General features: G+C 46.9%; 2 protein-coding genes across 11 annotated transcripts in view; one reads left to right on the top strand and one right to left on the bottom strand.

Annotated features, from left to right (window-relative positions):
* Positions 1-402: 402 nt before the first annotated feature.
* On the bottom strand, positions 403-9,134 carry DLL1 (delta like canonical Notch ligand 1). The gene is made up of 11 exons (XM_065680361.1): positions 8,276-9,134; positions 7,747-8,058; positions 7,403-7,463; positions 6,875-7,132; positions 4,402-4,462; positions 3,800-3,930; positions 3,506-3,675; positions 3,151-3,367; positions 1,640-2,432; positions 1,408-1,522; positions 403-1,027 (listed from the first exon to the last, which is right to left on the bottom strand). The coding sequence occupies exons 1-11, from the start codon at positions 8,333-8,335 to the stop codon at positions 1,022-1,024; spliced, it is 2,184 nt and encodes a 727-aa protein (XP_065536433.1). The 5' UTR covers positions 8,336-9,134; the 3' UTR covers positions 403-1,021.
* Positions 9,135-15,561: 6,427 nt separating this feature from the next.
* FAM120B (family with sequence similarity 120 member B) overlaps positions 15,562-27,791 on the top strand; it is a 55,029-nt gene continuing 42,799 nt past the window's right edge. For 7 of the 10 annotated variants that reach the window (XM_065680355.1, XM_065680352.1, XM_065680354.1 and 4 more), the window contains exons 1-3: positions 15,607-15,665; positions 18,505-19,550; positions 22,580-22,760. In XM_065680355.1, coding sequence (XP_065536427.1) covers positions 15,611-15,665; positions 18,505-19,550; positions 22,580-22,760 — 1,282 coding nt within the window. In that variant the 5' untranslated portion in view covers positions 15,607-15,610. The other 3 variants (XM_065680357.1, XM_065680358.1, XM_065680359.1) reach the window with 3 other exon arrangements.

Genomic DNA, 27,791 nt, shown 5'->3' with positions numbered 1-27,791 from the left:
ATGGAGCACACTCGTACGGCTCTTCCTCTGGAAGTGACGCCCTATATTTATACATACACTGCCGAACACGAATGAGCAAACAGTACTGTGGGTTCTAACAGACATTTGCCTTTGGGGTAACAGTGAGCACAACCTTGGGGTCAACAGTTCAGAAGGTTAGGAGGGGAAAGAGCAGAGTCTACACAGAGCAAGTTGCTCCCCAGTCTTTGTGATAGGTCTTGCTACTATCCCATCCACCTGCAAATCCACGGAAGTCTGTCAGATGCCTGTTTGCAAGGTTCAGTCAGTGCACCATTGGTTACAGAACATACAGAGCACTCTGGTTATCATTAATAATATTTATTTTGGAAAAATATTTTAAAAATGAATCTTCATTAACAAAACGGTAAAAAAAAACTCAAATAACATTTGCACAATATTCCATAAATACATTTATATACAAAAAAATATAGTCACATAGACCCGAAGTGCCTTTGTACATATTTACCAAAAAATTTAAATTATAAAAAAATGAACATCACAAAATACTCAAACTTTACAATTATCATGAAAATATTTTTACAGATTCAAAAAAATAACACACTTTTTCTCACCTAGTAAAAACACATTTTAGTATCAAAAAAGACAATAAAGGCAGTGTTTGTGTCTCTAATTCAAGAAAAGACTGGCTCATAAGAATCCAAAATATACACTTCAGGCAGTGCATGCTTCTTATGTAGTAATTAAGTCCATTCATTTAAATATATATAGAAAAGCAACTGACCATAGTGCAATGATAAAATTCATAAAAGGCAGTGCAACAGTAATCTTTGAACACAGACCCTTGCCTGGTGTCCATCTTGTTTCTTTATTTTGCAGTCACTTTGCTAACTTCAGTAGAGAACCAGCTCAAGCCTGAATTTAGTTTCTCAGCAGCAGTCAGTGAAGGAATCTATATCCCATTCCTCTTTCAGCAGCATTCATCGGGGCACGTCTCCTCTGAAATTGTTCTGAACAACCACCTTGCCATATCGCCTCTGGTTTACACCTGGTGAGACAGAACATGAGCAGAGGTCATGAGATGGCAACAGAAGGTAAGAAGAGGGCTGTAAGGCTGCAGAGCACTCTGTCTTTACACAGGGCAAGAATGGACCCTGCATGAAACACACTAAAGGGTTGGTCAGAAGACCACAACCACACTGTCACTGTACCCTTGTCTGCAAAGTCATCATACACGTAACATCCACAGCAGCAAGCCACTGAGCTTGTCTTTATAACATCCACAGCACGACAAACTCGAGCTGGCTAGATTTCAACAGGTACGAATCACTACGGTACGATGGAAAAGGGTTTAGCTGCCCTGACGTGTTAGATGAGCTCTGCACATCAAGACTCCTCTGCTGCTCAAGTGCGAGGCAGTATACTAACCTCAGTTGCTATGATGCACTCATCTTTCTCTTCTGATATGACATACACCGACTGGTACTTTGTGTCCTTTGAAGTGGAATATACTGAATCTGGTCTTTTTCTTTCAGAAGTATCACTATTGAAGACAAAAAGAGACAACACAGGTCAGATGGCTGTTGCTTAATGCTACCTCTGAGACACACACACATCTTTCCGAGTCAAGCTGCCCCCCGTGCTCGGATGTGAGACATACCTCTTTAGTTGTACTGCACTTTTCTCCTCTGCCTCTGAATCATATGTTTCACACTTGGCTTCACATTTGCTGTGCTCCTCTTTAACAGAGTCCTCATTCTTGAGTTCATGCACCAAATTGTAATCCACTGATGGGTATCTGACTTTGTAGCCATTTTTATCAGAGTTATCGCTGTGAAAGTCTACTTTCTTATTCGTGTTCTTTATCTGAGTGGCACCAATGACACTTATGGATATGTCCTTCTCGCGCTGGCAGTTGGCCAGGTTGTTCATGGTCTCAGTCTCGCTCCTGCAGGCATCAGGCTGGTGGTGCCTCTTCTGCACTCTGAGCCTGACGCAGACGACCATAGCAGCACACCCCAGCAGTAGCATGAGGACCAGGATAATCCCAGCGCAGACAGCAATCCAGGGGAACTGGGCATTCTGGCTTTCTGTGTACTTTTCGGTGAAGTCCACGATGACCGGTCCCTGCGGCGGCTCGGGGAGCAGGAACTGGCAGTTGAGCCCACCATACCCCCGGGCGCACTCACAGACGTAGCGGTTGTTTCTTTCATGGCAAGTGGCCCCGTTGTGGCAGGGGCTGTGTTCGCATCTGCTCACAGGGGTGCTGCAGTTCTTCCCATTGTATCCCGGCGGGCAGGTGCAGGAATAGTCATTGACACCATCCTGACAGGTCCCTCCATTCACGCAGGGGAAGGAGGCGCAGTCATCCACATTGTCATCACAGTGTCGCCCAGTGAAGCCAGCCTGGCACTGGCATATGTAGGAGTTCCCCAGATCAACGCATTGGGCTCCTGCAAGACATCAAGGGGGACAAGTGCTGAGTGGTGGACAGAAAGACCCAACGGCCTCCCACCTGCTGCTCTTGGGGGACTGTCACAACCAGCAGCTGAGAAAAGCTTTGGTTTTGAGAGGTTAGCTCAACCATGGCCAAATCTGATCCACCATAAAAAGTACAGGGTGTTTTTTTTACGGAAGGTATTTGTTAATCAGATCTATGTTTCATTCGCCATCCTATTCCCTTTTTAACATTTCACTTACCTTGGACAACAAAGCTAGTCCAGATCAGGTTAATATCACAATCTCACATTACAGAGTTTGAGTGGCAACGAATAAGGAAGACTGTAGTAAAGAAAGTCTTCACTAGTTTAATGAGAACAGGAGGATTACTGTCAATGAATTACAAGTAATAATGTTTAACACTTGCATGGCATTTTACATCCACAGACCTCAGAGTCTTTGCAAAACATTTGCAAGTATAATCCTCCAGGTTTCTGTGCAAGAAGCTTCAGCCCAATTTACCTTGCCACAGCCACCCTTTGAAAAAATGGGATCTGCAGCAGTGGCCCAAACACCACCATTACTTTTAAAGTACAGATCCTCCACCAAGTACACCATCAGCGTCTCATGGGCCACGACTGATCAGTGGGCCTTGTTATTAACTCCAGACCAGAAGGCAAAGCAACTGGATGGTCTCCTTTTAGAAGGTCACTGTAGTATGTTTGACCTTACCATTAGCACAAGGGCTGGAGCTGCAGTAATCGATTTTCTTCTCACAGTTGAACCCAGAATAACCCAGTGGGCAGCGGCAGCTGTATCCCCCATCAGGGTTGTCAGTGCATCGCCCACCATTGAAGCACGGTCCATCAGCACAAGTCATCGCACTCAGCTCACAGTTTTTACCATAGAATCCTGGGGGGCATGTGCAGGAGTAGCTGTTCTCAAGATCCTGGGGGAAAGAAATGAGAAATGGTCAAAACATTTACCTGAAGCTGCTTCGAAATTCACAAAGGGATTCTGAAAATCAGTAAAACTGATGTTAACGCCTCCCTTGGGGTTTCAGATGGCATAAGCAACTCAAACTTACAGTACAGCTTCCGCCATTCTTGCAAGGGTTGGCGTCACACTCATTGATTTCAATCTCACAGTTGGAGCCTGTGTACCCAGGTCGGCAAGAACACGTGTAGCTCCCCTGTCCAGTGTTGGTGCATGTGGCACCGTTCTTGCAAGGCTTGTGGTGGGTGCAGTAGTTCAGGTCTGTAAACGAGGACAGGCAAGTCACTTGCTAGTCTGTAAGGCTAGCACAGGGTGAGGGAGCTCGAAAGAGCCACTTGCTCTCTGTGTTTTAAAACAGACACTCAGGCAAGGGCTGAGAACTCACCTTGGTTGCAGAAAAGGCCACCCCAGCCTTCCTGGCAGTTGCACTGCCACGGCTGCTGACAAGTACCATGAAGGCAGCCCGGGTATCGGATGCACTCATCGCAGTATCGGCCCTGCCAACCCACTCTGCATCTGGAAAAAAAAGACCAACAACAAAGTCTCATCAGATTTAGACTTCTCACAGTTGGAAACCCTATCGCAAACTCTGCAAACACACTGATGCCAGGGATCAAGTTTCTTAAAAGCCCTCAGTGATCCTTCATGTGAGAAAGTCACCAAGTCCAACCATAGCATCAGCTTTCATCGGCCCCAGCTATTTCTTCCATTTCCTTAGATAGAGCCGTGGTTCCAGGTAGTTAATTTGTTTACTCTAACAACAAACAGCTAAACCTTACACACAGCACTGTAAACTCATCAGGTTAAGCACTGTTGTTTGACCTGTAGATTAATACTTTGATCTGGCACCACCTGGATTTCTCAAGTTACCATCTCATATGAAGAAAGGCATTTAAACCAACCCTTCAAATGACCAATAGCTTATTTAACACCATAGCATCAACGCTACAGACAAAGAAGGGAGCAGGAGGAGAGTGGAAAACTTACTTGCATTCCCCAGGTTTGTCGCAGAAGCCGTGCTGCTCATCGCATCCAGGCAAACAAATCGCTGTAAACAAAGCAAGCAGGGAAAGACATCAGCACTGGGGCCAAATGCCTCCCTTTTCCAAGTCCAATCCTGGGAGCACCTTGCAGGTGGGGAGCGAGCCCGCTTTACTAGGTCGGGGCAGTTAAGCACAGCTGAGTTAATCTCTGGAGTCTGCAGGAGTATTGATCTCGCCCCATAACCGGGCACTTTACTTATCGCCGGGGATGAGCATTCTTCTTAATACAGTTGCACACAGACAAAAGAGGGCTCACAATTGCTCCCTTCCCCACAGCCCCCCACCCCCCTTCCCTTCCCAGTGAGGGTCAGAAGTCCTTTTTTCCAATTCTATGCACACAGCTCCACCTCTTAATATCCCCCGAAAGTGTGTGTGCAGATAAGAGTGGACAGCTGGTGTGCAGGGTGCCAGTGCAAGACAGCTGCTCTATTGTCTATTCTCTCCCAGCAGCTGCCCCACTGCAACAATACCCCGGCCCCAGAGCCAATGGGGCCGGCGGCCGGCGGCCGGGCAGCCTATCCCTGCCCACAGCTAATCTATGGCACGCGCGTGATTTCGCTGCAAAAAAACTTTTTTTGTTGTTTCTTATTCAAATAAATAAGTCTAAAGTTCTTCCTCCCTCCTTCCCCCCCCTCCTCTGCCCCGCTCCGAAAAGGGGCGGGCGGCTGGGTGCAGCCCTGTTAAAAGAGGTAAGCGAGCCAGCGGGAGGGAGGATGAGGGAAGGGAAAAAAGGGACTTCTGCTCATTACTTCGCCTGGTTATGGAACTCATTAAGCAGGCACTGCAAAGTTTTAATTCAACAAAGCCAGCCGGAGACAATGGCATGTGAGGGAAAGAGGGGGAGGAGAAAAAGAAAGAAAGAATCGGTGCTGATAATCAGATCGCCTCCAAGTTGGAAAGAATGGAGCTGGGGGCAAGGCAACGGGAAGCAAACTGCGACTGGCAGCTCCGCTCACTAACGGCAAAACATTCTTTTTGCATGCACACATAAACACATCGCCCCTGCCTAGTATTGCTGCTATGAGATGGGTTTTTTTCTGAGAGGAAAAACAGAGTGAAGTGCCTACATAACGAATCAAGAAGGACAGCCAGCCTTCTACTTTGCCATGGGGAGAGCAGCGATGTACAGGCATCCAAAAGTGCTGACAGCCCAGAAAGAGCTCATTATCAAAATGCTTCCTTTTTCCCCACCCCTTGACACAGCTGGGCTAGGCACTTTTGATCATGGGAAAGGTTGTAGTTCCTATTTAAAACACTATCAAAGGAAATGTGAGCCTCTCTGCCTGCTGTTTACTGTGCAACTCTGTACCATGAACTGCTAAAAGCATCCTAGCAGTCACTAACAGTGAATAGTCAGTTTTGGCTCGGTTGGTAGCAGCTCAGCTGGGACCACAGTGTAGGTGGGCTTTAAGAAAAACAAAAACACAACATGGAGAAAACGGAGAGGCTGCTTTACAGCCTGTAACTGTTTTCCCCCTGCCTGCCTGGCCCTTTGATGACTGAGAGGAGCGCTCACCCAGGACGTCATCCGCCAGTGTACTTCAGATCCGTGTACACACACAGAGAATGTCATCACACACTGCAGCAGAAGCTGTGTGCGTGTTTGGGTGTACACCACCGGGTATCTACAAAGGGTATCTGACATCCCTGACTATCCTTGCTGTGATCTGTTTACTGTCCCAGCTTTTCCTGCTGTATCAACACACCACATTCCTCAACAACTTCAAGCTCAGGCATTCTTTCAAACTCATGTCCCTCACTACTTTATTAGTAGTAATGATCATGGCAATCGCACAGAAGAGAGATGGGGAAGTAGTTGAATGTTCTTGTGGCTCCAGGTGCAACAATGTCTGTTAGTGGCAGTTTATGAGTACCCCAAATGAGAAATGTATGGTCTAGAGGCCACAGAGATTACCTTGCCCTCCCAATACTTTTCTCAGCACAAGGCGACAAGACATCAGACCATAATAAGCCTACCAATAAACCTGCTGCATGGATGTTTCCAAAGCCTAGCTCCCTCTCCTGAAGCCATGTACCCTGTAGATGATGATATTGGTGTACCGTGGTTGAAGGGGTGGCTACATATAAAAAGTAAGCCTGATATATTTTAATAAATCCTTGAGCAACTGCTGAACATTTTGCTATCAGGTTTGCTGTCTACAGCAATGAGCAGGAGTGTAATGTTGGTACTGACATTTTATTAGCTTCAGAAGGGGCTGTCTAGGTTAACTTCCTTTGGCAATGCTGAAGGCCTCCTGTCCCCTGCACCAGCAAAACGTGTACACAGCATCAGGCCTTCACTCACTGTAGCTTGGTTCCCCTCTCCCATGGGGCCTGATGTCAGAGAAATACCCCACAAGAGCTCAGAGAACACTGCTGTAACCAGCACCCAGGGAGACAAGAAGGTAGACACTCACGCTCAGTGCAGTACTGGCCTTTCCAGCCCGGATTGCAGACCTTCTCGCCACGCTCTCCACAAGTGAAGTGACCAAAGGCATCATCTCGGGGGCGGCAGAAGACAGAGCAGCCTTCTCCATAGTAGTGCTCATCACACACAAAGCGGTAAGAGTACTTGAGGTCAGTGCGGCCACTGCTGTGCAGGTCCTGGGACCACTCTTCACCTACTGCCAAGTGCCTCTGGGTGGCCAGGCGGCTGATGAGGCGCTCAGGGTTTTCTGTGTGGAAGTGGAGAGGAGAGGTGTGATTAGGGAGCCTGAAGCAGGCAGGGGCACAGGAAGATGCTCAACTGGGGTCTCTGTTGGGAGGGGAACAGCAGAGGCAGGATGATAGGGCTGTGTGCCAATAGGTTGGCCTCTTTTCCCATGGTCTCCTGAAGAGGAGCAGGGATGGGATGAGGGGAATGTGCTTCACGCCGCAGAGAGAAGGGGTAAGTAGGTCTGCAAGGCTGGGATTATCTGGGCAAGAGTCTGTTTCAAGATGGTTACCTGTGGTGAGGTCATCAGGAGAGTCCGTATGCAGAGCTTCAATGATGAGCGAGAAGGTGCCCTGGGGAAAGGAGCAGAGATAACCCACCGGGAGAGCATGAGAGCAGGTAAGGCCAGAAGGCAGCATCCCAAGCACCCAGGAACTACCAGTTCCCACCCCTGGTGGGACCAGTGGTCCCTTGGAAAGGCTCTTACCCAGCTACGGTGGCCCGATGGGATGGGATGGGATGGGGTGGGATGGGATGGGATGGGGTGGGATGGGATGGGGTGGGGTGGGGTGCGATGGGATGGGGTGGGAGGGGATGGGTTGTGGGCCGTCCCGTCCCTTGCCGCCCCCCACTTACGGGCCAGGTGAAGCCGAAGGGGAAGCGGATGGGGTTACTGAAGGCCGGGTCCGCGCCGCCCGCGCCGTCGGGGACGCTGAAAGAGTTGGCACCGAGGACGGGGGTGATGGCGCTGCCGTAGGTGCAGGGCGGCTCGGGGGAGACGCTGGCCTGGTAGTGCTTGAGGCAGACGCGGAAGAAGGTCTTGCAGTCGCACTGCTGCAGCCCGCCGCCGCCGGGGCCGCCGCCGCGGCAGCAGTTGCGGTTGCTGAGCAGCCCCTTCTTATTGACAAACTCCTGCAGCTTCAGCTCGAAGACCCCGGAGCAGCCGACCTGCGGGGCGGGGACAGCGGCCGTCAACCCTCCGAGCAGCCCGCTCCCCCGGCCCGAGCCTGGGCACCAGCGGGACCGACACCCCCCTCCTCCCCTCCTCCCCGGGAGCCGGCTGCAACAGGCAGTGGCAGCGGCCGGCACCGCCGCAGGGCCCGCTCCCCCCGGTGCAGGGAGCCCTGGAGGTGTTCCTGCCTCCCCCTCCACCGCGGGCACCTACCTGGCAGCGGCTCAGCAGCACAGAGAGGAGGGCGAGTGTCATCAGGAACCGACCTCCCATTTTGGAGGGGCAGCTCTGGTGCCCTCGCTTTCCTCCCCCTTGTCTTCTCTTCAGAGGGGAAAGGGGACAGTGTCTCTCGGGGGAAGAGTAAAACACGGCGGCCAGAGCCTCTCGCCCCAGCAGAACTGGAAGAGTTAGTGTCACGGTCTCCTCCTTTCAGGAGAGTCTCTGACTTTTTGTCCCCACTCTGTCGATAGCTCTAGGTGTAGCCTGGTGGCGGGTGACAGCTCTTTGGGATAGCAAAAGATTAAAAAAAAAGGAAAAAAAGAAGGAAAAAAATGTTACGATTAATCTGCTAAATTCTTTTCCTTTCCCAATCCACGATGCTCCTCCTTTTCTCCAGGAAGAAAAAAATAAAAATAAGAAATTTGTTAAAAAGGCAACTTAATTCCCAAGAGAGGCAGAGAAAAGGCTTCCCAATGAAGATCAAAAATCGGCGATCTGGAAATCCCTGCAGAGCCAGCGGTGGCGGCAGCGGCGGTAATTCCCGGTGCGGTGCGGTGCGGGAGCGGCTCTGCGCGGCTGTGCGCGGCTGCGCTCGCCCTGCGCACGTCGGGGCTGGTGGGTGTCAAACGGCAGCAGGTCACGTCGGAGCCTTGATCCCTTTTTGTGTTTTTCTTTTTTTTCCTTTTTATTTTATTATTTTTCAGAAGCAGCGGAGCTCTCTCTCCTTGTTGTGGGCTCACTTTTGTTTTTAGAGGAATCCCAGCCAACAAAAACAAGCTCGTGTCTCAACAGCGGCGCGCTGAGCGTGTCCGGGTGTGCTCCTACGGGGGATTGGGGGGGCGGGGGGGGGGGGGGGGGTTGGGGGCTGCTCCGCGCTGCTCCGCTCCGCGCCGCGGCTCGGCGGCTCTCTCCGAGGGGGAAGCGCTAAGGATCTGCCTCTCCTTGGGTGCCTGCCTCCCTTATATCCCGCCGGCCGCCTGCATGCCTAATGAGATGCAAATGAGCAGCCCCCCAATCTGGCTAGAGCTGTCACAAAGGAGCCACTTTTCCAAACCCTCCTCTCAATGGATCGCCAAATGGTCAGTGAGCTGTAAAATGTGCAACCCTCCTCCCCCTCCCCTCCGCGCTCACAAAACGTGCTCATTTACATTCCTGCAAATTTGGTAACCGCAAGAATCCCCCTTCTGCTCCGGGGAGAGGTAACACCGCGCCGCACCGGGCAGCGGCAGCGCAACGCGCTCCGCCGAGGAAACGGCCCCGGGGACGGCGGCTGGAATTACCTCTCCGAACGTGCAAAGCCACCGCCGTGCCCCCAAAAAGTAACTCGCTGACCGTGACCACTTCCAAGGGGCATCTTCGGCTTTAACGGGAAGAGGGAGGTGGGAGCCAGAGAGCCGCAGCAAGGGGGATCGGATCCCTCGAAATGCACGCCGTGTTTCCCTTGGCATGACCGGGATAACTGGAGGGGGGTGGTGGTGATGAATTTGGGCTAACCGAGCCGGGACTCGGTCTTCCCTTGGCTCCGCTCACACCGCCAGTCCCGCCGGCGGAGGGAAGAGGGTTCCCGGGAATCCCGGCGGCGCGGGAGGGCGCGGACGGGTTGGCGGGGGGGGGGGACCCACGGAGGGGACCAGGCTGCGGGGCTCCGCGGGTCCCATCCCCGACACCACCGCTGCCGGAGAGAGCCACCGCTCCGCCCGGGTCCCGCACCCCTCTATGATTATTATCATCATCATCCCCAGCAACCTCTCCCTCTCTCTCTCTTTTTTCCTCCTTCAGCTTAGTAAAAAGTGAGTTTGGTGTGTGTCGTTCGCGTGGCTGTCATTAAGGCCGTTTGTTATTGTGTGAGGGCTGAATCAGTTAGCTCTTTGTGCTCTCAGCTGTATGGTAATGTAGACAGCACCTGCTCCCTGCACAATGCGAGGGAGAGAAAGAGCTCCCCTCGGCGCACGCTACTGCCTCTACAACAATGTCCGCACATTTTTTAAAGAAATCCCTTCCAGCACTTCCCCTCTCCGTAGAAAAAAAAAAAAATTAATAAAAATACCCCCACCAACCCCACAACTTTGCACAAACCGGAACCTTATTATTATTTTTTTACATATCACACGCTAGAACTTTTGTTTTGATCTTCAAAACGTGGCAAGGAGTACACTGGTGCGGTGAAAAAGGGATACAGATGATGACCATTTGAGTAGTATTTTAATGCTGGATGGAAGCAGGGGATAAAAGTCGGAGAACGACTCTGGCACGTCGCTCCAAGCGGGGTTTTCCATTTTGCTCGGGCCCCCCTGTTTAAACACCTTTGGTAGGCGCAGGCGGATTCATTAGGATGCAAGGTGTAACTGTCTCTGTAAATGTCATTTTAATTGTAACAGATCATTTCAGAGCAGATTAAGCTTGTGTGCGAAAGGAGAGGATTTGGCCACAATAACCTCACTGTAGGTATGCCGTGCTAAAAGCCTTATTATGGCTACTTTATTGGGTTGAAACGTGCATTTGCATGGCAAAATGTGACTTTCATTGAAGCAGATGTCTTGATCACAAATTATCTTACAATGCGCTAGAAAAAAAATCTTAAAGACTTCTTAAAGTAAACGCATTGGGTAATACCAATTAAAAGAAAATCACTAATGAGTTCATTCAGCCCAACTCTTCTTGACTGTTCAGGACTGTAGCTGCCCACGTTCATTTACTGGGTGCTGGTGGCATATACCCCAAACCCGAGCAGGTACCTTCGGTACTTTAACAAATATACAGACTTCTGCAACTCAATGTGTGCGTCCTTTACATCTAATTTTGGTCGAACGAGAGGCTTGCATTCAGGTACTCTTCTCCCTTCTCCCCGCCCCTCGACGCTTAAGCGAAAGCTTAAATGTACAGGAATGTTTGGGGTTTGCGTTTGGGGTTTCCCCCCACCCCGGACCTATATCTAGGCAAAGAGGGGAGCAGCGATCCCGCAGGCACCATGCGAGGGAGAGGGGAAGGCGGCGGGTCTAAGGCGGACCTGCCGCCGCACCCCCCCCCCCCCCCCCCCCTCCGCTCGGTGCCCATCCTTTGCGGCGGTGGGGACCGGGACACACAAACACGACACCCGGCAGCAACGCCGGATTGAACCGTACATTACTTTTGCCACCTAGCGTCAGCAGCTTTACAAGTGGCTTGCTGCTGCTTCGCAAATTTGGCTGCGGCGTTATCCCCGGGGAAAAGGGGGGGGGGGAATCACTTCGTATAGGAGATACTAAGCGAGTGGGGCGGAGGGGGGCTTGATATTTGGGGGTAGCCTGTCGGTGGAGGAGAGAAATGATATATCACCCCGGATCTTTTAATCTGCGAGAGATAGAAAGTTGGTCCATTAGCATCTCCTTGCTTAAAAAAATGGAAATAAAAAGTTACACGCGCGAGGGCTTTAACCCAGCGATAGGGAAAAAAAAAAAAAAAAAAAAGAAAAGACCCGAAAAAACTTGCCCCCAAATCCTTAACAACCCCCCTTCGGTACCGGGTATTTGTTAAATTGACGTGGCACAGATTTCTCGATTACCGCTGCTGAGCGTGACTGAAAGGCGCCGTGAGAGCCGGCAGGATCCTGCCCACGGCGCTCATTCTTCTCCGGCTTAATTTATGCCACGCGATTCTGTATTGGGGAAATCAAGCAGAAAGCTCCTTTTTCTGCTTTTTTCCCCCCTCTCCCTCTCTCTTTCAGATGCTGGGCTAACGGGGAGACTGTTTAACTTAAGTGTTTCTATAGGAGGCTGTTGTAGTTTAACTCCTGCCCACCAGTAGCTGAGGCGAACAAAGGAGGGACTCGAGGTCCAACTATTCATCCATTCTCTGCACTTTAATTTTCATTGATTTCGAAGACAAGGGGAGCCCTTAGGGATTCTCGCTGAAGGGGGATGACACGCCTTTAGACGCGATCAGCCCCCCAGCCAGCCATCTGCTCCCAACCAAATGGCGCTTTTTCGCTCCCAACCGCGTGTCTCCGCACCGCGTTCGCCCGCCGCCCCCCGCGCCTCCCTGGCGCTGGTAACCGCGCACCGACACCGACCCCCGGGCACGGGGATGGGCCATCGCTCCCACACCGACGCCCGAGGCTCGGCCGCGCCAGCCCCACCGGGGAGAACCGGCGGCGGGACCCCCGGGGGCAGAATGCGGTGACCCCGCACGGCCGGGATGCGGTGGGCCCGGCCACGGGTGGCAGCGACTCGCTGGGTCTGGTGGGGTATTGTGCTCTCCCTCCTGCCCTAATCGATACCCTCCCTGCAACCACTCCCCTGCTCTGCCCCAGGCGCGGGGGATTTACGGTGCGCCGCGCAGCACCGCGGCCGAGAGCGCCCCGTCAGCCGAGGCCTTTATTTCTAAGCGAGCCAGATGATGGGAAAAGTCACTTCAAAAGGATGTGCGTGTGGGTGTTAATTAGGGCGATGCTCTGCCATCGCTGGCGCGCAACCCTCATTTTTCCCGGGACGGAGGGCTCCGGGCATATGGCGAACGGTGCGCCGGCGGAGGGACGTGTACGTGTGGAGCTATGTGTAGCCGAGTGTGCATAATATTTTAATTAGGTCTATAGTCCCTACGGAGGTATGTGTGAGCGGCTGCCCCTCCGCCGCAGCCCTCCCTGCACGCCCCCTTCACCTGTGCCCCCGGGACGGGATGGGAGGGTAGGGGAGAGCAAGGGCAGGGCAGGCGGGGCGCCGCCGGGCCTGGGCTCTGCCTCCCCCTCGGGCCCCGCGCTCGGCGGCGTGCCCGGGGTGTGGGCTCTGGCCGGGGCCCCGCCGCCGAGCGCCCCAACCCGAGCCGAGTCGGGAGGGCGGGGGGCGCGGAGGTGCCGCAAGGGAGCTCTGCCGGCCTTGCCGTGTGCGGGGAGGGGGATTAAGAAGTTTAGCGTGTAGGTTAGCCCAAAGTTGCAAAGGCATGTGCTGATTAGAATAAGAAAGGGCAGTCGCGTGGCTCAGCTGGCACACAGCGAGGCCAGATGATAGATAAGCAGCTCTGGGCCTTCCCTCCTCCCCCAGCCCCCTTTTTCAAATCGCAAATCATCTGCTCCGGCCCTATCCTAGCCCCTCATTTTCATGACAATGGTTGTGTGTTTACCTGTGATCCTGGGACGGGGCATTCCTTTGTCTCCCGAGGAGATTACTGCAGCCAGCTGCTCTCCAACCCTTCCCTGGGCAAATCCCGAAGTGGCCCCTATATGTGTTTTACTGATTGCACACGAGGAGAAAGCGAGAACATCCCCACCACCACCACCCCCCTCCCCCCGTCCCGTTCCCCTGCGCTACTTGTTTGTTTGGGTTTGCTCCCTGGCTTGCTTCCGACGGGATTTTCTTCGTGGGAAACTACGATGGATCAAATTGGTCACCCGTGTGCGTACACTGCCGCTGCTCCGGGAGCAGAGGAGCACCGCCCGCTCGAGGGGGCAGAGCCGTGGGGCCTCTCGGCGACGAGGGGACATCAGGGGCTCGGGGGAAGGAGGCTTCCCCCGCCTTGCTGCCCTCGGTCAGGAATAGCACCCTCCCCGAAGCCTCTCGTGGGTGCCCCGGGCCGGGTGCTCCCGCCGCCTCCCCCCCTTCCTGATCTCTGCTCGGGGATGCAGCGATTCAAACGTTCCCAACACCTGCACCCGTGCCCCGCCAGGGAGAAGTACGGCCTCGCGTTTTGGGGAGCTCTTTGCCCCCCTCGAAATCCAAAGACACTAGCGATCTTCTCTACACTAGAAGCCACGGATTGCGTTTGCATTCCTTCCGTGGTCCTGAGATCTGCCCTGTGCCCCAGCACCCATCACGCCATTAGGCAAGCCTGGCATACACCCCTGTGCAGTGCAGAGGCCTGGTTTGTCTTGGCCATGGTGTCACAGCGCAGGAAGGGTGAGCAGTCAGACTCCCGTCATATACACGGGATAAAAAAACATGATGACACTTCTCAGAAAAATGTTTTGCATTCCAGCCATGAGATTTCACTGGATGGCTGGAAAGATTCCCTTCTGCTACTAACCTTGGTAGCAGTATTCACTGCGTTCACCAGTTCTCATAGGGAAACCCCTCTTCTCTTTTCCCTGGTTTTATTAATCATCATCTTAAGCCAGAACTCTATCATCGCAGCTGTAACCACCACTCCAGAGAGTAGCTGCACAGGCTCCTCTCATTCTGCGACACCAGCCCAGCGTTCTGCTGCACTGTACTGCTTTGCATGCGTGAAGGGGTTTTCTGTTCCCCTGTGGCCCGCAGCCCCCTTGGCACGGTGTGCACATCTTGTTGCTGCGCAAAACCTGCTGCTAATAAACTCTGGGGGTGGAGGGTGCAGTCTGAGTGTATGTTTCCAGGGCTTTCCAAGCCTCTTCCAATCTGAGTCGTTTTTATTTCTTTTCTCATCTCTCCGTGTGAGGGGAAGGGGAGAGGGGGGGAAGGAGAAGGTGGGGGCAGAAACTCTTTTGCAGAAGGTGATTATGAGAAAGAGGATGGGTATGGATGGGGCGGGCCCGAGCTTTTGGAAATGCTCTCCCCTTTTCTGAGAGCATCTGCCCGGAGATGAACAGATGTGGGCACCTGCGGTGACAGGCCACATATGCTCCATCCTATTCACAGGCATTCAGACACGGCCACAATGGCGAGGCTTTGTGCACGCCGAGTCACCAAATATATTAATCTGCGCTCCCCAGAGCACTGCTCTGTTTAATTTTTCACCGGCAATAACATCTGATCTAATCCCCCACCGGCTCCCCTGCGTCCCTCTTCCCCCCGAGATGTGGAGTTATTCAGGTCTCCCCACCTGTTGCTGGCGGGGTGGAAGCGGGTCGCGCTCCCCGCACGCCTGCAGCCAGGCCAGTGCCCCGGGGGAAACGGGCCTCCCCTCCGCCGGAGAGGGCCGAGCAAAGCCAAGCCAAGGCCCCGGCTGCCGGGGCAGCTTTGTCTACCCGATGCCAGCGCCACGGGGTCACATAAACCTGCCCTGGACGACTCGGGGGCCCGCAGTGTCGGTGCGCGACTCTTCCATCTCCCCCCGTGTGCCTCCCGCCCGGTCCCAACATGCTCGGGTACAACGGTCCCTCCGGGCCTACTGCGGCCGTACAAAGCCCAGGGACACGAGGCCGCGGGCGGGGCTCGGGCGGGGGGCACCATTCTGGCCACCCTGGCCCCGCGTCGCTGCCGTGTGGAGGGACTCGCTGCAGCCGGCTGGCCCAGACCGGGAAAGGCCGGGGAGTGGCCACCGACACAGCAGCCACAGCACCTACAGCCCGGCCCCCCCGGTCTGTGCAGACCCCAAGCGCATGCGTAGCCCCACCCCGCGGGAAGCGGAAGCGCAGGCTCGGGTCAGTGCCGGGGAGCTGTTATGAGGGAGCGGGCGGTTGCTTCATGGGCACGCATCGCGGGCCTGGGGGAAGCAGGTGGATGCTGGGGCTGTTTGTGCGCCGTGAGGGTGACTGGAGCCCCGGTTCTCGCCCCTAACCTGGCCCGGGTGCTGCATGGCCTCGCGGGGTGCAGGCCTCGGCCCTCGCCTGTGGGGCGGCCCGGGACCGCAGGCTCCGGCCCTTCAAGGCAGCGGGGCTGCGAGCCTGGCAGTGCGTCAGAAGTAGAGGGCTTTGCTCCTCGTCCCTTGTGCTGTGGGCTGTTGTGAGGGCTAAAGCTGTTACTGTGAACATCGCTGCTAGCAGCCATTCGCCGTACTGTGTGTTACCATGGGTGTAATAAACTTTGTGTTGTGATGGTTGGTGGCTGACAAAGTGAAATCTAGGGGTATCATGTAGGGGTCATCTCTACAAAGTTTTGTGTCTGTATAAAACGGAGTGAGAGGGAGTGTTTTTGGTTATTTCAGTTCGTGGAGAAAATACACCCCCTTCTCCACTCTTTATTATGCTTTCAATGTGTTTGATAGTAATATTAAAATGCAGATAGTGGCCAAGGTGCTTGCTTATTGTTTGGATGTGAACTTGCTCTTGATTAAACTAAAATTGACTTTTTTTTTTCCCGATAAACTATCATAGACTTGTGTCAATTGCTAGGCAAGAGGAGTGCTTCAAATACAGGTGTGAGGAGGTGAAAAAATGTTTGTTTCCATTTACTACAATATGGTAGGTAACTGTATAGTAACTTATAGCTGGTAGTTGTTTACCACGCTTACTGCTCGAGTCATGTTGCCTCTATGGGCAGAATCATAACTAAAGTTTGCTCAGACGTGGCGTCTGTGTAGTGAACTCAGATCATTTCATCTGACAGCATGTGTTAATGTCTGAAAGATGATGGCCTTCATACCCACTGCTAGGTCTCCATAGAGAGTAATAAGAACCAATAGCCTACCAGTGCTCAAAACTGCTTTGAATTAGAGGTGCAGCTTTCCTGGAAAAGCAAATGTCTGGAGCCTTAAGGACACTCAGGTAACACTGGAAGTAATATTGTAGAGAGAGCAGGGTCCTAGCTTGTGTCCATATGCAGCTATGAAGTACATTCATACATGTTTATTTCTGGTTTTGTAACACTGAGGTCTGCTGTATGCTCTCAGCTTTATTTTGTATTTATTTCGTATTACACTGTATAAGGAAGGCATTTTTTTACGATGAGAGTGGTGAAGCACTGAAACAGATTGCCCGCATTGCTGGTAGATGTCACAGCCTTGGAAACATTCAGGGTGAGGCTGGACAGGGCTCTGAGCAACATGATCTAGTTGAAGGTGTCCTTGCTCATTGCACTGGGGGTTGAACCAGATAACCTTTAAAAGGTCCCTTCCAACTCAAACTATGGTCCTGAGATTAAAGAGGGTGGTAGAGATTATTAGTTCTTTAAGCTCTGCAGGCTCAGGAATACCTTTAAAAGTTATCTGTTCACAGTGGTTTTGTGAATTCAGCTTTCTTTTTTTTCTTTATGAAAACGGTTAAGTGTGTATCTTGTAACACTCTGGAGACAACCTGTTCTTGAAATGTCAGAAATTCATAGTGTGAAAACCAGGAAAAATCTTACCTGTTCAATTAAAATGTAGTGAAATCCTTTGCTGTTTAGCTGAGAAAAGGATTTGACTTTTGAATAAAATCAAAATAAGCCCAACATATTTTCTGAGAATAAAGAAGAAAACAAAGCTTGATGGAGCTTGTTACTTCTGTTTTTCATTGGAAGGACCTGTAAAATAAAATAGTGCTGTGGTAGAGGAGACTGATGCTGTGGTAAAGGGAGGAGCACATCTGTGGTGGAGGTTGTGCCAAACTTGTGATTTCTAGAAATAAAAATGGAGGTAATCAATGTTTTTATTTTATCCCATAACTTACTCTACAGAACCCATAAATTGGTTCGTTTGGTATGCTATTAAGTTCTACCACAGAATTCGGAGACTCTCTTCAGTCTTTTGATGTTTCCCAAACTGAAAATAAGCTTATTCGATTTGTAATTGTTTAATCTCTAGCTATGTTTACCTGCGTGTCTTTTAAAATAGATTGGTTCAAAGTGCTCTGCGTATTAGAAATCCCATTTAATATATTAACTTATTCATTAATATTATTATTAATGATAACCAGATTTGTAGATTCACAAAATATAGGTAAACCTCTAATTCTTTAAACAGGTCTTGAAAATTATGTCTTCAAAAGACAGAATGGTACAATGGATTGAATTTCTGGTTTGAAGCAGAACTGATAGGTATTGCAACTAGTGCCATATCAGTGGACTACTGTCTATAAACTCAGATGGTAACTGAGCCATTTGCATAATCAAGGCACAAGACTGATTACCAAAGTTACTAGTATTTTCCCACTGACTTCAGTTAAAGACATTTGTATACTATTTAGTGTGAAAATCAAGCCGTTAATTCCTGTGTTGTACACTCAGGTGTTATATAGCTTTTAATTATGTCTGTACTTGGTTTTCTAGCAGTTTCTATATTTCTAAATTTATATATTTTTTTCTATTAATCTGAATTTGAGTTGTACTTAAGAAAACCTTTAGATATTTATAGTTTTCAGTGACAGAAAAATAGAAGTGGAAGGGAAAGTGAATGGGCACTTACATCCAGTTTGTTGATGGGAAGAAAACTGGTTCAAACTGTATAAAGGCCAGGACAGCAAAGCAAGCTATCATCAAAAAAAGAAAAATAACAGTTCTGTTTCTGCGCTCTTTGGTTGTTATTTTTTGTTTTGTTTGCCTTGTTTTGTTTTGCTGTATGTTTTGTTGGGGTTTTTTTATTGTATAATTCTGTTTCTCAGTATTGCATTTAGAATATTGTTTTTGTTCTTCTTCTTTCAGACTGCTGTGAGTTTCAGAGATCAGCCATGGGTATTAAAGGTTTGCAGGGATTTGTGGAAAGAGTTTGCCCTGATGCATGCAGGACTGTAGATCTGAGAGAAATGGCACAAAAACATTGCATCGATCATCCTGATTCTTCACCTGTTATCGTAGTAGATGCCATGAGTTGTGTTAAATACTGGTACACACCAGAATCCTGGGTGTGTGGTGGCCAGTGGCGGGAGTTCCTTGCCGTTTTAGAGGATTTTATTAAAGTTTTTATGGCAGCTGGTATCAAGTTGGTGTTTTTCTTTGACGGAGTGGTAGAATCGAAAAAGAGAGATGAGTGGATCAAACGGAGGTTGCAGAATAACAAGGAGATAGCCAGAATATTTCAGTTTATCAAGACTCACAGGAAACAACCAGGGAGAGAAATGTTTGTGATGCCTTCAGCTTTGCCTACTTTTACACGCTTTGCCCTGAAGTCACTTGGTCAAAAAACAGTATGCACATTGCGGGAGGCAGACTTTGAAGTGGCTGCATATGGTTTGCAACATAACTGCATAGGAATTCTTGGGCAAGATAGTGACTACCTCATCTATAATACATGCCCCTACTTTTCCATTGGGAAGCTCTGTTTGGACAGGCTGGTCACTGTTATGTACTCTCGAGAAGATCTTTGTCGTGTATTGGGTCTTAGTTTGACACACCTCCCTCTCTTTGCTTGCTTGCTTGGCAATGATGTTGTTCCAGAAAACTTGTTGGAAGGCTTTTGGCATAAATGTTTAGTCAGCAGTCCCCGTAAGAATAACAGCTACAACAGAAGAACAAACATATTTTTTGCTGTAGCAAATTACATCTCAAAAGTTCCATGGTCATACAGCAGCCTGAAGCACTTAGAAGACATTCTGCCTCTGGGATCAGACAAGACATTGCTTTGCAGAGGAGTGGAGTCCTATCTTTTACCTGGGCAGCAGTCTCCATGGATTCCTCCCAAAGTAACAAGTTGCCAAATGTTTTCCCTTCAACAAGAAACAGCCATGTGTCAAGATAAAGAAGTCTTTCAGGTACCTTGTTTTTTAAAGCTTCATGGTCATTTGATGCCACGACTATTTAGTGGAAGTCAGTAATGAGTACACCGAACCTATTGATTGAAATTTGCTTGAGCAAAATCTATTGTCTGTTAAGTACAGCCATGGTTAGGACTCTTACATGCATCACCATGAAAGCAGATGGTTCCTCTCTTTCTGAAGCATCAAGCAGTTCAAATAATGGGGAATGACTTCTGTATAGGCCTGTAGCTGAGCTTAGAGAGTATTTGCCATGTATTGCACAATGTAATGATACAGTTATTCTTTGAGCATCCGCAAGTCAGCTACAGCTGTTTAGTGGTCTTCTTGGCTGTACCTGGTACATGCAGTCGAAATACCAAAGAGAGCTGTGCTAAGAATGCAGGAGTTGAAATTGTTCTTGTGGAGGAGATGAGGAAACTTCCTATAAATCTGTATTTTGTGATTTTTGGATCAGGTTAATTATCATTCAGATTTATTGTCCATGAAGGAACCAAAAGCACTTTGAGGGGCTTGTTAATTCTAGGACAGAGATGCACTAGCAAGTTTCACTAATGGCTTCACATATGGGCAGAGATACTCTGGTGTATTTTAGACCCTATATTGGTCATCTCTTGCTCCCTGTTTTGTTAGGTCCCTACAGACTTCAGATAGAGCACCTTGTTTTTCTGTCTGTTATGTTGAACATTTTATTTAAAAATTAGTCTTTCTGTTTCCTCATATTACTCTAAAATAATCTTAAAATTTACAAATTTTTTTCTAAAAATATTTTAAAACTACATTGTAACTTATGCAATGCTCATTTCAGCTAAGCTGCAGATAGATTTGGGTGTTTTTATTAACCACACATAGGCACAATACATGTCACTTTCAACTGAAATCATTAAATAAAGATGTTACTTAAAAGAAAAAAAACAAGCAGCAACCCTGCATCTTAATAAAGTGTTGAAAAATACTGTTTACAATTGAAGTGCAAGGAAAAATTGGCCAGAATGTAATTACCTAGGTTGGATTGTGGCTAGAACAATAGTGGTAATATCCTTACTCCTTAAGAAAATGAGCCATGCGGTCTTTATGACAAGTGGTTATTATTTCTAGCCTTGATCTTTCATTTGAAGAGCTATAGTTCTCTAGTGTCATGCTGAGCTACTGCTGTAATAAAATAATAATGTTTAGAAACTCCACTGAAGAATGCCTCACTTGCTGCATAATTCCTATGTTAAGCCAACCCCTGGGCCAGGGAAATTGCATGCAAAGTTGTAGGCATGTTAACTTGTCATTTGGTTTTGTTACAGGTGTTTAAATGTTGTATTTGTAGTGGGTGTGCTTTACTGCATATTTTGAAAACCATATGTAGTTCTGCTTACCTTGCACATAATCTGAACTGCACGTAAATGACATACACAGCTCAGTTCCAACTTTGAAGACACATTCCTGCTTCTCCCTGAAAAGAATGTAACTTTCTGCCTGACTGTAGGTGTAAATCAGAAATATTTTTCAAGATACAGCATTGAATACAGCAATTCTTTTGAAATCAGCTTGTATTTTTTCACTACCTAAGGATGTGAAGATTATTGGCAAACTAGTATTTTCAGATGATGATAAAAACATCTTATGGTTTATATGAAATGGTTCAATGCTTCATTCAAATGATGCTGAGAAATACTTAACTATTTGGTTTTTGTTTTATACCAAAGTAGATTTGAGGGATTATATATTTTTAGTATATTTTACATATAGTAAAAATGCAGAAGTATTTATTCCAGAGTAACCATTGATTTATTACTATAAAAAAAAAAAAAAGTTTTGTTGATTGGCATTGTGTACGGAAGCCTGTCATTGATTTTATGTGAGAATTTCTTCTGGAAATATGACATTTCAGCAGAATTAGTTTTGATCAGTAATGACTCGTTAATTGACTGCAGCTTTGACCTGCTGAGTTCCCAGGTTTGCAGATACTGGATTTCTGCAGAAATGGTGAATTTTGAGCTGGCCAGCGGTCTGGTAATTTCTAGTGACATAGCTGTATGGATGGCACAACCCAAATAATTCAAATAAGGTGACACATGCTGGGAATGGAGAGCAGAGAAACTTCTGTGCCTGCTCACCATATGGCACAGGTCCTGGAGAATTTATTAGTGGTACTCCATGGAAAAAATTGGCTCAGCTCAACTGTTTGAACACTCCCATGGTTTTGGTCTGAGGTTGTGAAGTAGAAAGTCTGGCTCTGCACTTGGCCAGTCCAAGTTACAAGTGTTCCTGGTTGAAATTCTGCGCTGGCTGAGAGTAGCTTTACTGCTTCTGCGCCAACGCTGCTTCAGACCATCGGTCGCTGTTGATACTGAGGCTGCTTGTAGCCAGCTGCTGTAGCCAGATGTATCTGCATGCAGTGCATGGTTAATATGCAGCCTGGGTGATGATGCAGTTCAGCTTTTCAGCAGCAGCCTGCAGGCCTGGTGTTCCTCACTAGAGTAGATTGTATTTGTTTTCTTGGGGAAAAGCTATTGCAAAGTAAAAGTGTGGTGAAGGTAAGTATACTAATTTCACTACAATGTATACTCTGCAAAGTCAGCTCAGGAAAGAAATGGAGTTGTCTTACATATTTCATCTTGCATTAAAAGTTTGGGGTTTGTTGTGCCTTCAGTCACTATTTAAAGAGGGAACATACATTTTCAGATGACTAAAGAAGGGCAGCTCATTTCTCTGTGTCTGAATTCAGAATTCATTTTAAGAATAATTACTCTCTAAAAAACTGTCATTAACCACCCCCCGCCGAAGTTTTAAGAATTCAGGGAGGGGCTAAGAAAGGCAATGATGGTTTTCCTGGGGATTCCTGTCCCCAGAGAGGTAGATGTCTGAAAGTACACTATACTGGTGTTACCTCAAAAAGCACTTGTTCCAACCCTGGCCGTTCACTCCATTTACACTGCTAGAGAAAGTACTGTTTCCTTGAACAGTGAATACATTTTGTTAGTTTTTAATCTTCCTTAGTTTTGGAGATAATGCCTCCTTCTTTCTTTGAACAGTTAGCTAAAGAACAGCATGTCCAATCTGAAAATTACACGATCTTCAATATCCTGAGTAAGGGAGAGATTGAATGCAGCAACTCTTTGGAAGATGAATCCGATACAGAGATTCCTGGACAGGCACTTATCTACCGCCCTGCTCGTCAGCATGTTTATTCTATCTTGTTGGAATCTGGAAAAGGTAAGGATTAAACTACTTATACCACTATTCAAGTATACTTTCAGTTTTGAAATATGAAATCTTGAGTTCATTTTTTCAGTGGCTACATCAGCATGGAATTCAGGATAAAAACTGTGGGCTGCTGAATGCACTTCTTAAAGAATAAAGAGAAAATGTGACAACGAGATTGCAGGTTTTCTAAATGCTGTTCAATTTCAGTGCTTTTAAGGAGTTTTTTTTTAAAATTGGGGGTTTTTGCTTGTTAAGTGGGAAGCTGTGAACGTTGTTAATGAGCAACAGATTGAGCAGAACAGTGACATTTAGAAGATTTTAAAAGTTTGAGAGAATATGAAACCTTATGTTGTATTGATAAGTGTAGCTCCTGATGAATTAGTGGGTTTTTTGCACTTCTGCAAAACAGTTATGCACTGTTGGAGTCCTACCTTCTGTTGCTTTTAAGTCTGCAATTTTAGGAACAGCGGATAGTCAAATATAGTTACTGTAGTAACACTAATGCAAGTAGTCAGGCCGGTGATTATTAGTTCTTTTATCAACGTACAATATGATTTCTTTATCCAGTGGTATAAGTAGCAGCTTTGTAGCAGTTGTGTGTATATGTGTGCTTCCATTCTTCTGCTTTAAGACAGAGAATCCTTTATTCACATCTTGAAGAAATTTTATATTCTTAAGACTCCTATTAGTTAAATGTTATCTTTACAGTGTCTTTTAGGCAGTGAGTTGAAAATTAAAAATGCACTGAACTTTTATTCTTTTCAATATGTTGTTTCTTCTTGGGAGTCACTTTACATTTTATTGATGAAAGTGCACTGCCGTCAAACCTAATATTCAAACTATGTGCTTAGAAAGCCGCAGAAAGGTAATTAAATACCTGGCTTGCTTCAGCAGCTAGAGGTTGATGTTGTTCCATAATAGGAAAAAAACCCTAAACAATAGGAAATACTGATTCAGAGTTTACATAGTAGGGATGTTGGTAGATAAGAAGCTCAACATGAGCAGCTTCCAGTACTTAAAGGAGGCCTACAAGAGAGCTGGAGAGGAACTTTGTAGAAAGGCCTGTAGTAATAAGACAAGGGGAATGGCTTTAATATGAATGAAAGTAGATTTAGATTAGATATTAGGGTGAAATTTTTCACCATGAGAGTGGTGAGACATTGGCGCAGGTTGCCCAGAGAAGTTGTGAATGTTCCATCCCTGGCAGTGTCAAGGCCAGGCTGCATGGGTCTTTGAGCAACCTGGTCTTGTGGGAAGTATCCCTGCCCATGACAGGGGGGTTGGAATTAGATGAGCTTTAAGGTCCCTTCCAACCCAAACCATTCTATGATAATCATTTGGAGAGAGTAACAGAAATCTCATCAGTAATCATGCACATCTGTCATTTCTCATTTTTTGGCCTACTGCCTCTAAATTTTGTAGATAATTATAACTTGGTTGGGTTTTATTTATTCTTCTAAGTAGTAGGATATTCATTGATGTTTTCAGAAACATCCAGACCAAAACTGCTAATTAACAATTGTTGCTGTGAGACGGCAGGGTGGTAGGCGGATTTGCATTTATGTTATAGTGTTTGTAGTACTCAGATAAAGAAGATTAGAATTGAAGTACTGAAACATTAATTTATAATCCTGTTGAAAAGAAATTTGAATGGAAAGAGGTCTTCTTTTATGAAAGTGATTTTAGAATAAAACCACAGTTAACATGTATTATTTGTTCTCAGTTTGCTTCAAATTCCAGAGTTAATTTTCTAAAGTAAATCATACTTGTGCACCCTCAATCCTTAACCCTTCCCAAAAGGTAGGTAGAGTGTGTTTGCATGGGCACTCCTATTAAATTTGCATTTTTAGTGCATGTATTTACCTCTAACTGCTTTAACTGCATCAGTTCCTAGGAGTTCATGGGTTGTTTTTGTATTCCAGTGTATAGTTGCTTCTAAGTCAAGTGTGTAGGTCATTAATTAGAGCCTGTGTGAGAATTCATAAGTAAAAGTAATCATTATTTTTTGTTTATGAACTTGCTGATGGAACTACATGGAATTTTTGTTCTTAAAGTAAGTAGAATCCTTTGTCAGTTTCCCTTAGATGAGATTAAGTTGACTTTTGTAATTCAGTGAGGGGTAGGAGGGGAAGAAATAATTTACACTGTACGTAGGTTGTAGTATAATGTAAAAATACTTTGGATTAGCATTAAAAGAAGCTTGTTGGAAGGAGTCAACCAATTAAATTAGTCCATGTGGAGTCTGCTGCCATTGTGATAGAGTTAATGTAGCTCATTTGAAGCTATCTTGGCTAACTCTATACAGTGTTCTAGTTTGCAGTGGAGATGTGTTAGTGATCCTCTTTTGTATTCTTTAAGATTCCTCAGTTACAAGATTGCAGTGCTGGAAAATGACTTCCTTGCAGTTTGCAAATCTGCTTATTTACTGTTGAATATTGTTGAATAGGGATAGCAAAGCAAGATAGTAAAAGCAGCAGTTACAGTTTTAGTAAGAACAGGTTAAAAGGAAATTGCTCCCTCTGTCCTGAAACAAGAAACCATTGGTTTTGAATGTCTAGGTTGAGAGTGCCTAAGAAACCCAAAAATCCACAGGAGATGGTTGTTGTCATATCCTTTGAAGTCACCCATCTAGATCAAACCACTTTGCCTGGAGCCATAGCTTGATACGCGTTTCTATTGCTGTCAGTGCCAGTTTAGCTAATTCTTTCGCACAGACGCTTATTTCAGTCCCCATGCAACCTCTCAGTTGTGCTGGTGCAGCTGTTTGTGCAGCTGTGTGGTAGCCCAATTTGAGAACTAAAAATAGTTCCCCTCCTCTCTCTCTTCTCTCCCTTTCTTGCAGTCAGGTAACTAACATGGTTCTATTTCCCCATCTGACTCTGTAGCCACAAACAGCTGTGGTGAAACAGCCCAAGGGAATGGCAGGGAGTGGGAGTGAGCAAATCAGTGTCAGGTCACCTATAAAAGGTAGCAGTGCTGCTGAAAGAATTACTCGTGAAACTATGCCTTTGGATTAGTTTGGTATATGGTAAGCATGTGTGTACCTTTACTCGTGGAAATGTTGTTAGAATCACAGCTTTATTTTTGATCCTACAAAAATAAATAAGGGGTTGATGGTGATACTGATAACATGGTATTTGTTGCCTGTGTATTTTAAAAGTATCTTCAAAATGAATTGTGTAATTTCTGATCATTATGTAGAATATTGCATATAGTGATATATAAATTGCTAACTTTTAGCATCTTTCTTAGAAAAATAGTACTATTAGAAAGTTCAAGAAAGAGGGGAAAATAACAGTAAATGGTGCACCTTGATAGTCCAGCCAGGCTTGCCGTTTTGTGTGCAAAGAATTCAGAAGAAAGCCAACAGGTTTAGGCACTATCTCAGTCCGTGGAAGAAATACCCGCATCTGCGTGACTGGTGCCAACAAGGGGGTTATGTAATGCCCCGTGTGTGGCCATTGGCTTCTCATGGCCAGCTCCTGGAAGTTCTGTCATCACTCCCAGTTTTGACATTAGCAGGCCAGACTGATCCTCACTTGGACACTGTCAAAACCAGTCCATTAGCAGATTTTTTGCCAGTTACCACCAGTGACTTAGGAGGGTTTCAGGTGTAGAGGAGCACACATAACAGTATTTCCAACTTCTTGTGTGTGGTTTTCTTCACATGGTTGAAATTTGCGGCTTCCACAGGTAGTTTAGAATCTATTTAAAGAAAGGAACTGCTGGGTTTTGAATTTCACTGGTGATGACTCTGTATGTGCATTGTAGGAAAAGAAGTTTGAAAAATTGTTTGGTTTTGTTTTTGTTTTTTTTTTTCCCCAGAGATATTTCCATGCAGGGAGGGTTGGCATTTAGTAGTCGTGTCTGTGTTTTGGTTTTGGTATGTTAATGTGCTGTCAGTTTGCAGGACCTTGCTTTCCGCTATATTTATTTGGCTACTTATGTGAACAGTAATGTACTTCTGTTACTAATGGACTGTAATAGTGAAAAGCACAATGCTGATGGGGTGTTATGTCCGGTACCAACATTCACATACATGAAAAGAGCAAAACTAGAGGTTTCCTATTGACTTCTGTATTGTGCTTGAGCTCAATGGTGATATAAAAATAGTTATAGGAATATGGAATTGAGAGACATTTTGATAAGTTGTTCTGAGTTGTGGAACTTATAAAGAGTGGCTCTCCGTGCCAGCTTCCCTTCAGCAAAGCTTTTGTATTTCCATGTTCTTCCTAGCATCTTCTTAACTTCTCCTCATGTCTTTGACAAACCCCTCCAGCAATATATGGTGTTCCTAAGTATGTTCCCTGTTGCCTTCTGCTCTCCCCTAATGCCATCTACCTTTTTACTCTGCTCTATAACTACTTGTATATTGATTTGCATACATCCAGTGCATTCGGATACAACAGGTGACTTGACTTTCCTATCTTTCTTTCAGTTGGTGTTCTAACAGGATCTCTGTCAGCTGAGTCACCAGTTTCACAAGATGTTTAGGATTTTAATACATTTGAAATCTCTTCCCCTCCGTCAGGCTTAGTTGAAATAGAGCAGTGCATCCATGAATTAATTATAAGACAGATGTCCTAATTGTATTAGGTTTGCTTCTGTAAGAAGCCAGGCTAAAATCTGAGAGGCTGAGTGAGCTGAATAGATTGAATAAAGCAGAATAATTTACATAATAAATCTTAAACCAGAATGCTAAAATATCAAAATGTTTCTGAAAGTGACTTCAGGATATTAAATTGGAGGTTTGGTTGTTTTTTTTAGTGAAATAGCATTATCGTAGGCAATGATTTATATTCAAGATGTGAGACTATTCAGCTACTGAAATGTGCCATTGAAGGCTTTTTTTTTTCTCCCTCAGTGTGTTTCTCATTTTATTCTTAATGTCATCAGTTTTTGAACAGTGAAGTGTGGCAAGCCAGGTGTAATGCTGTCCCTTAGAGTCCAGCAGTTGGTTCTTCAGCCCCTCACCGTCATTGGGAGTTTGTGCTGCAGGTCAATGGGGAAGGAAGAAGCAGGGCTTTAAACCAGATTTTG

The sequence above is a fragment of the Lathamus discolor genome, chromosome 5 (assembly GCF_037157495.1).
Source record: "Lathamus discolor isolate bLatDis1 chromosome 5, bLatDis1.hap1, whole genome shotgun sequence".
NCBI classification, from domain to species: Eukaryota; Metazoa; Chordata; class Aves; order Psittaciformes; family Psittacidae; genus Lathamus; species Lathamus discolor.
The sequence above is the reverse complement of the archived record's forward strand: the minus strand, read 5'-3'. Positions and strand labels throughout refer to the sequence as shown.

Excerpts from the sequence above, each read along its gene's own strand:
- DLL1 (XM_065680361.1), bottom strand. The coding sequence starts at position 8,335 with ATGGGAGGTCGGTTCCTGATGACACTCGCCCTCCTCTCTGTGCTGCTG. Across the intron at positions 7,464-7,746 it reads CCTTCGGCTTCACCTGGCCC|GGCACCTTCTCGCTCATCAT; the intron begins GTAAGTGGGGGG and ends TCCTTTCCCCAG. Across the intron at positions 2,433-3,150 it reads CTCCAGCCCTTGTGCTAATG|GAGCCCAATGCGTTGATCTG; the intron begins GTAAGGTCAAAC and ends GATGTCTTGCAG.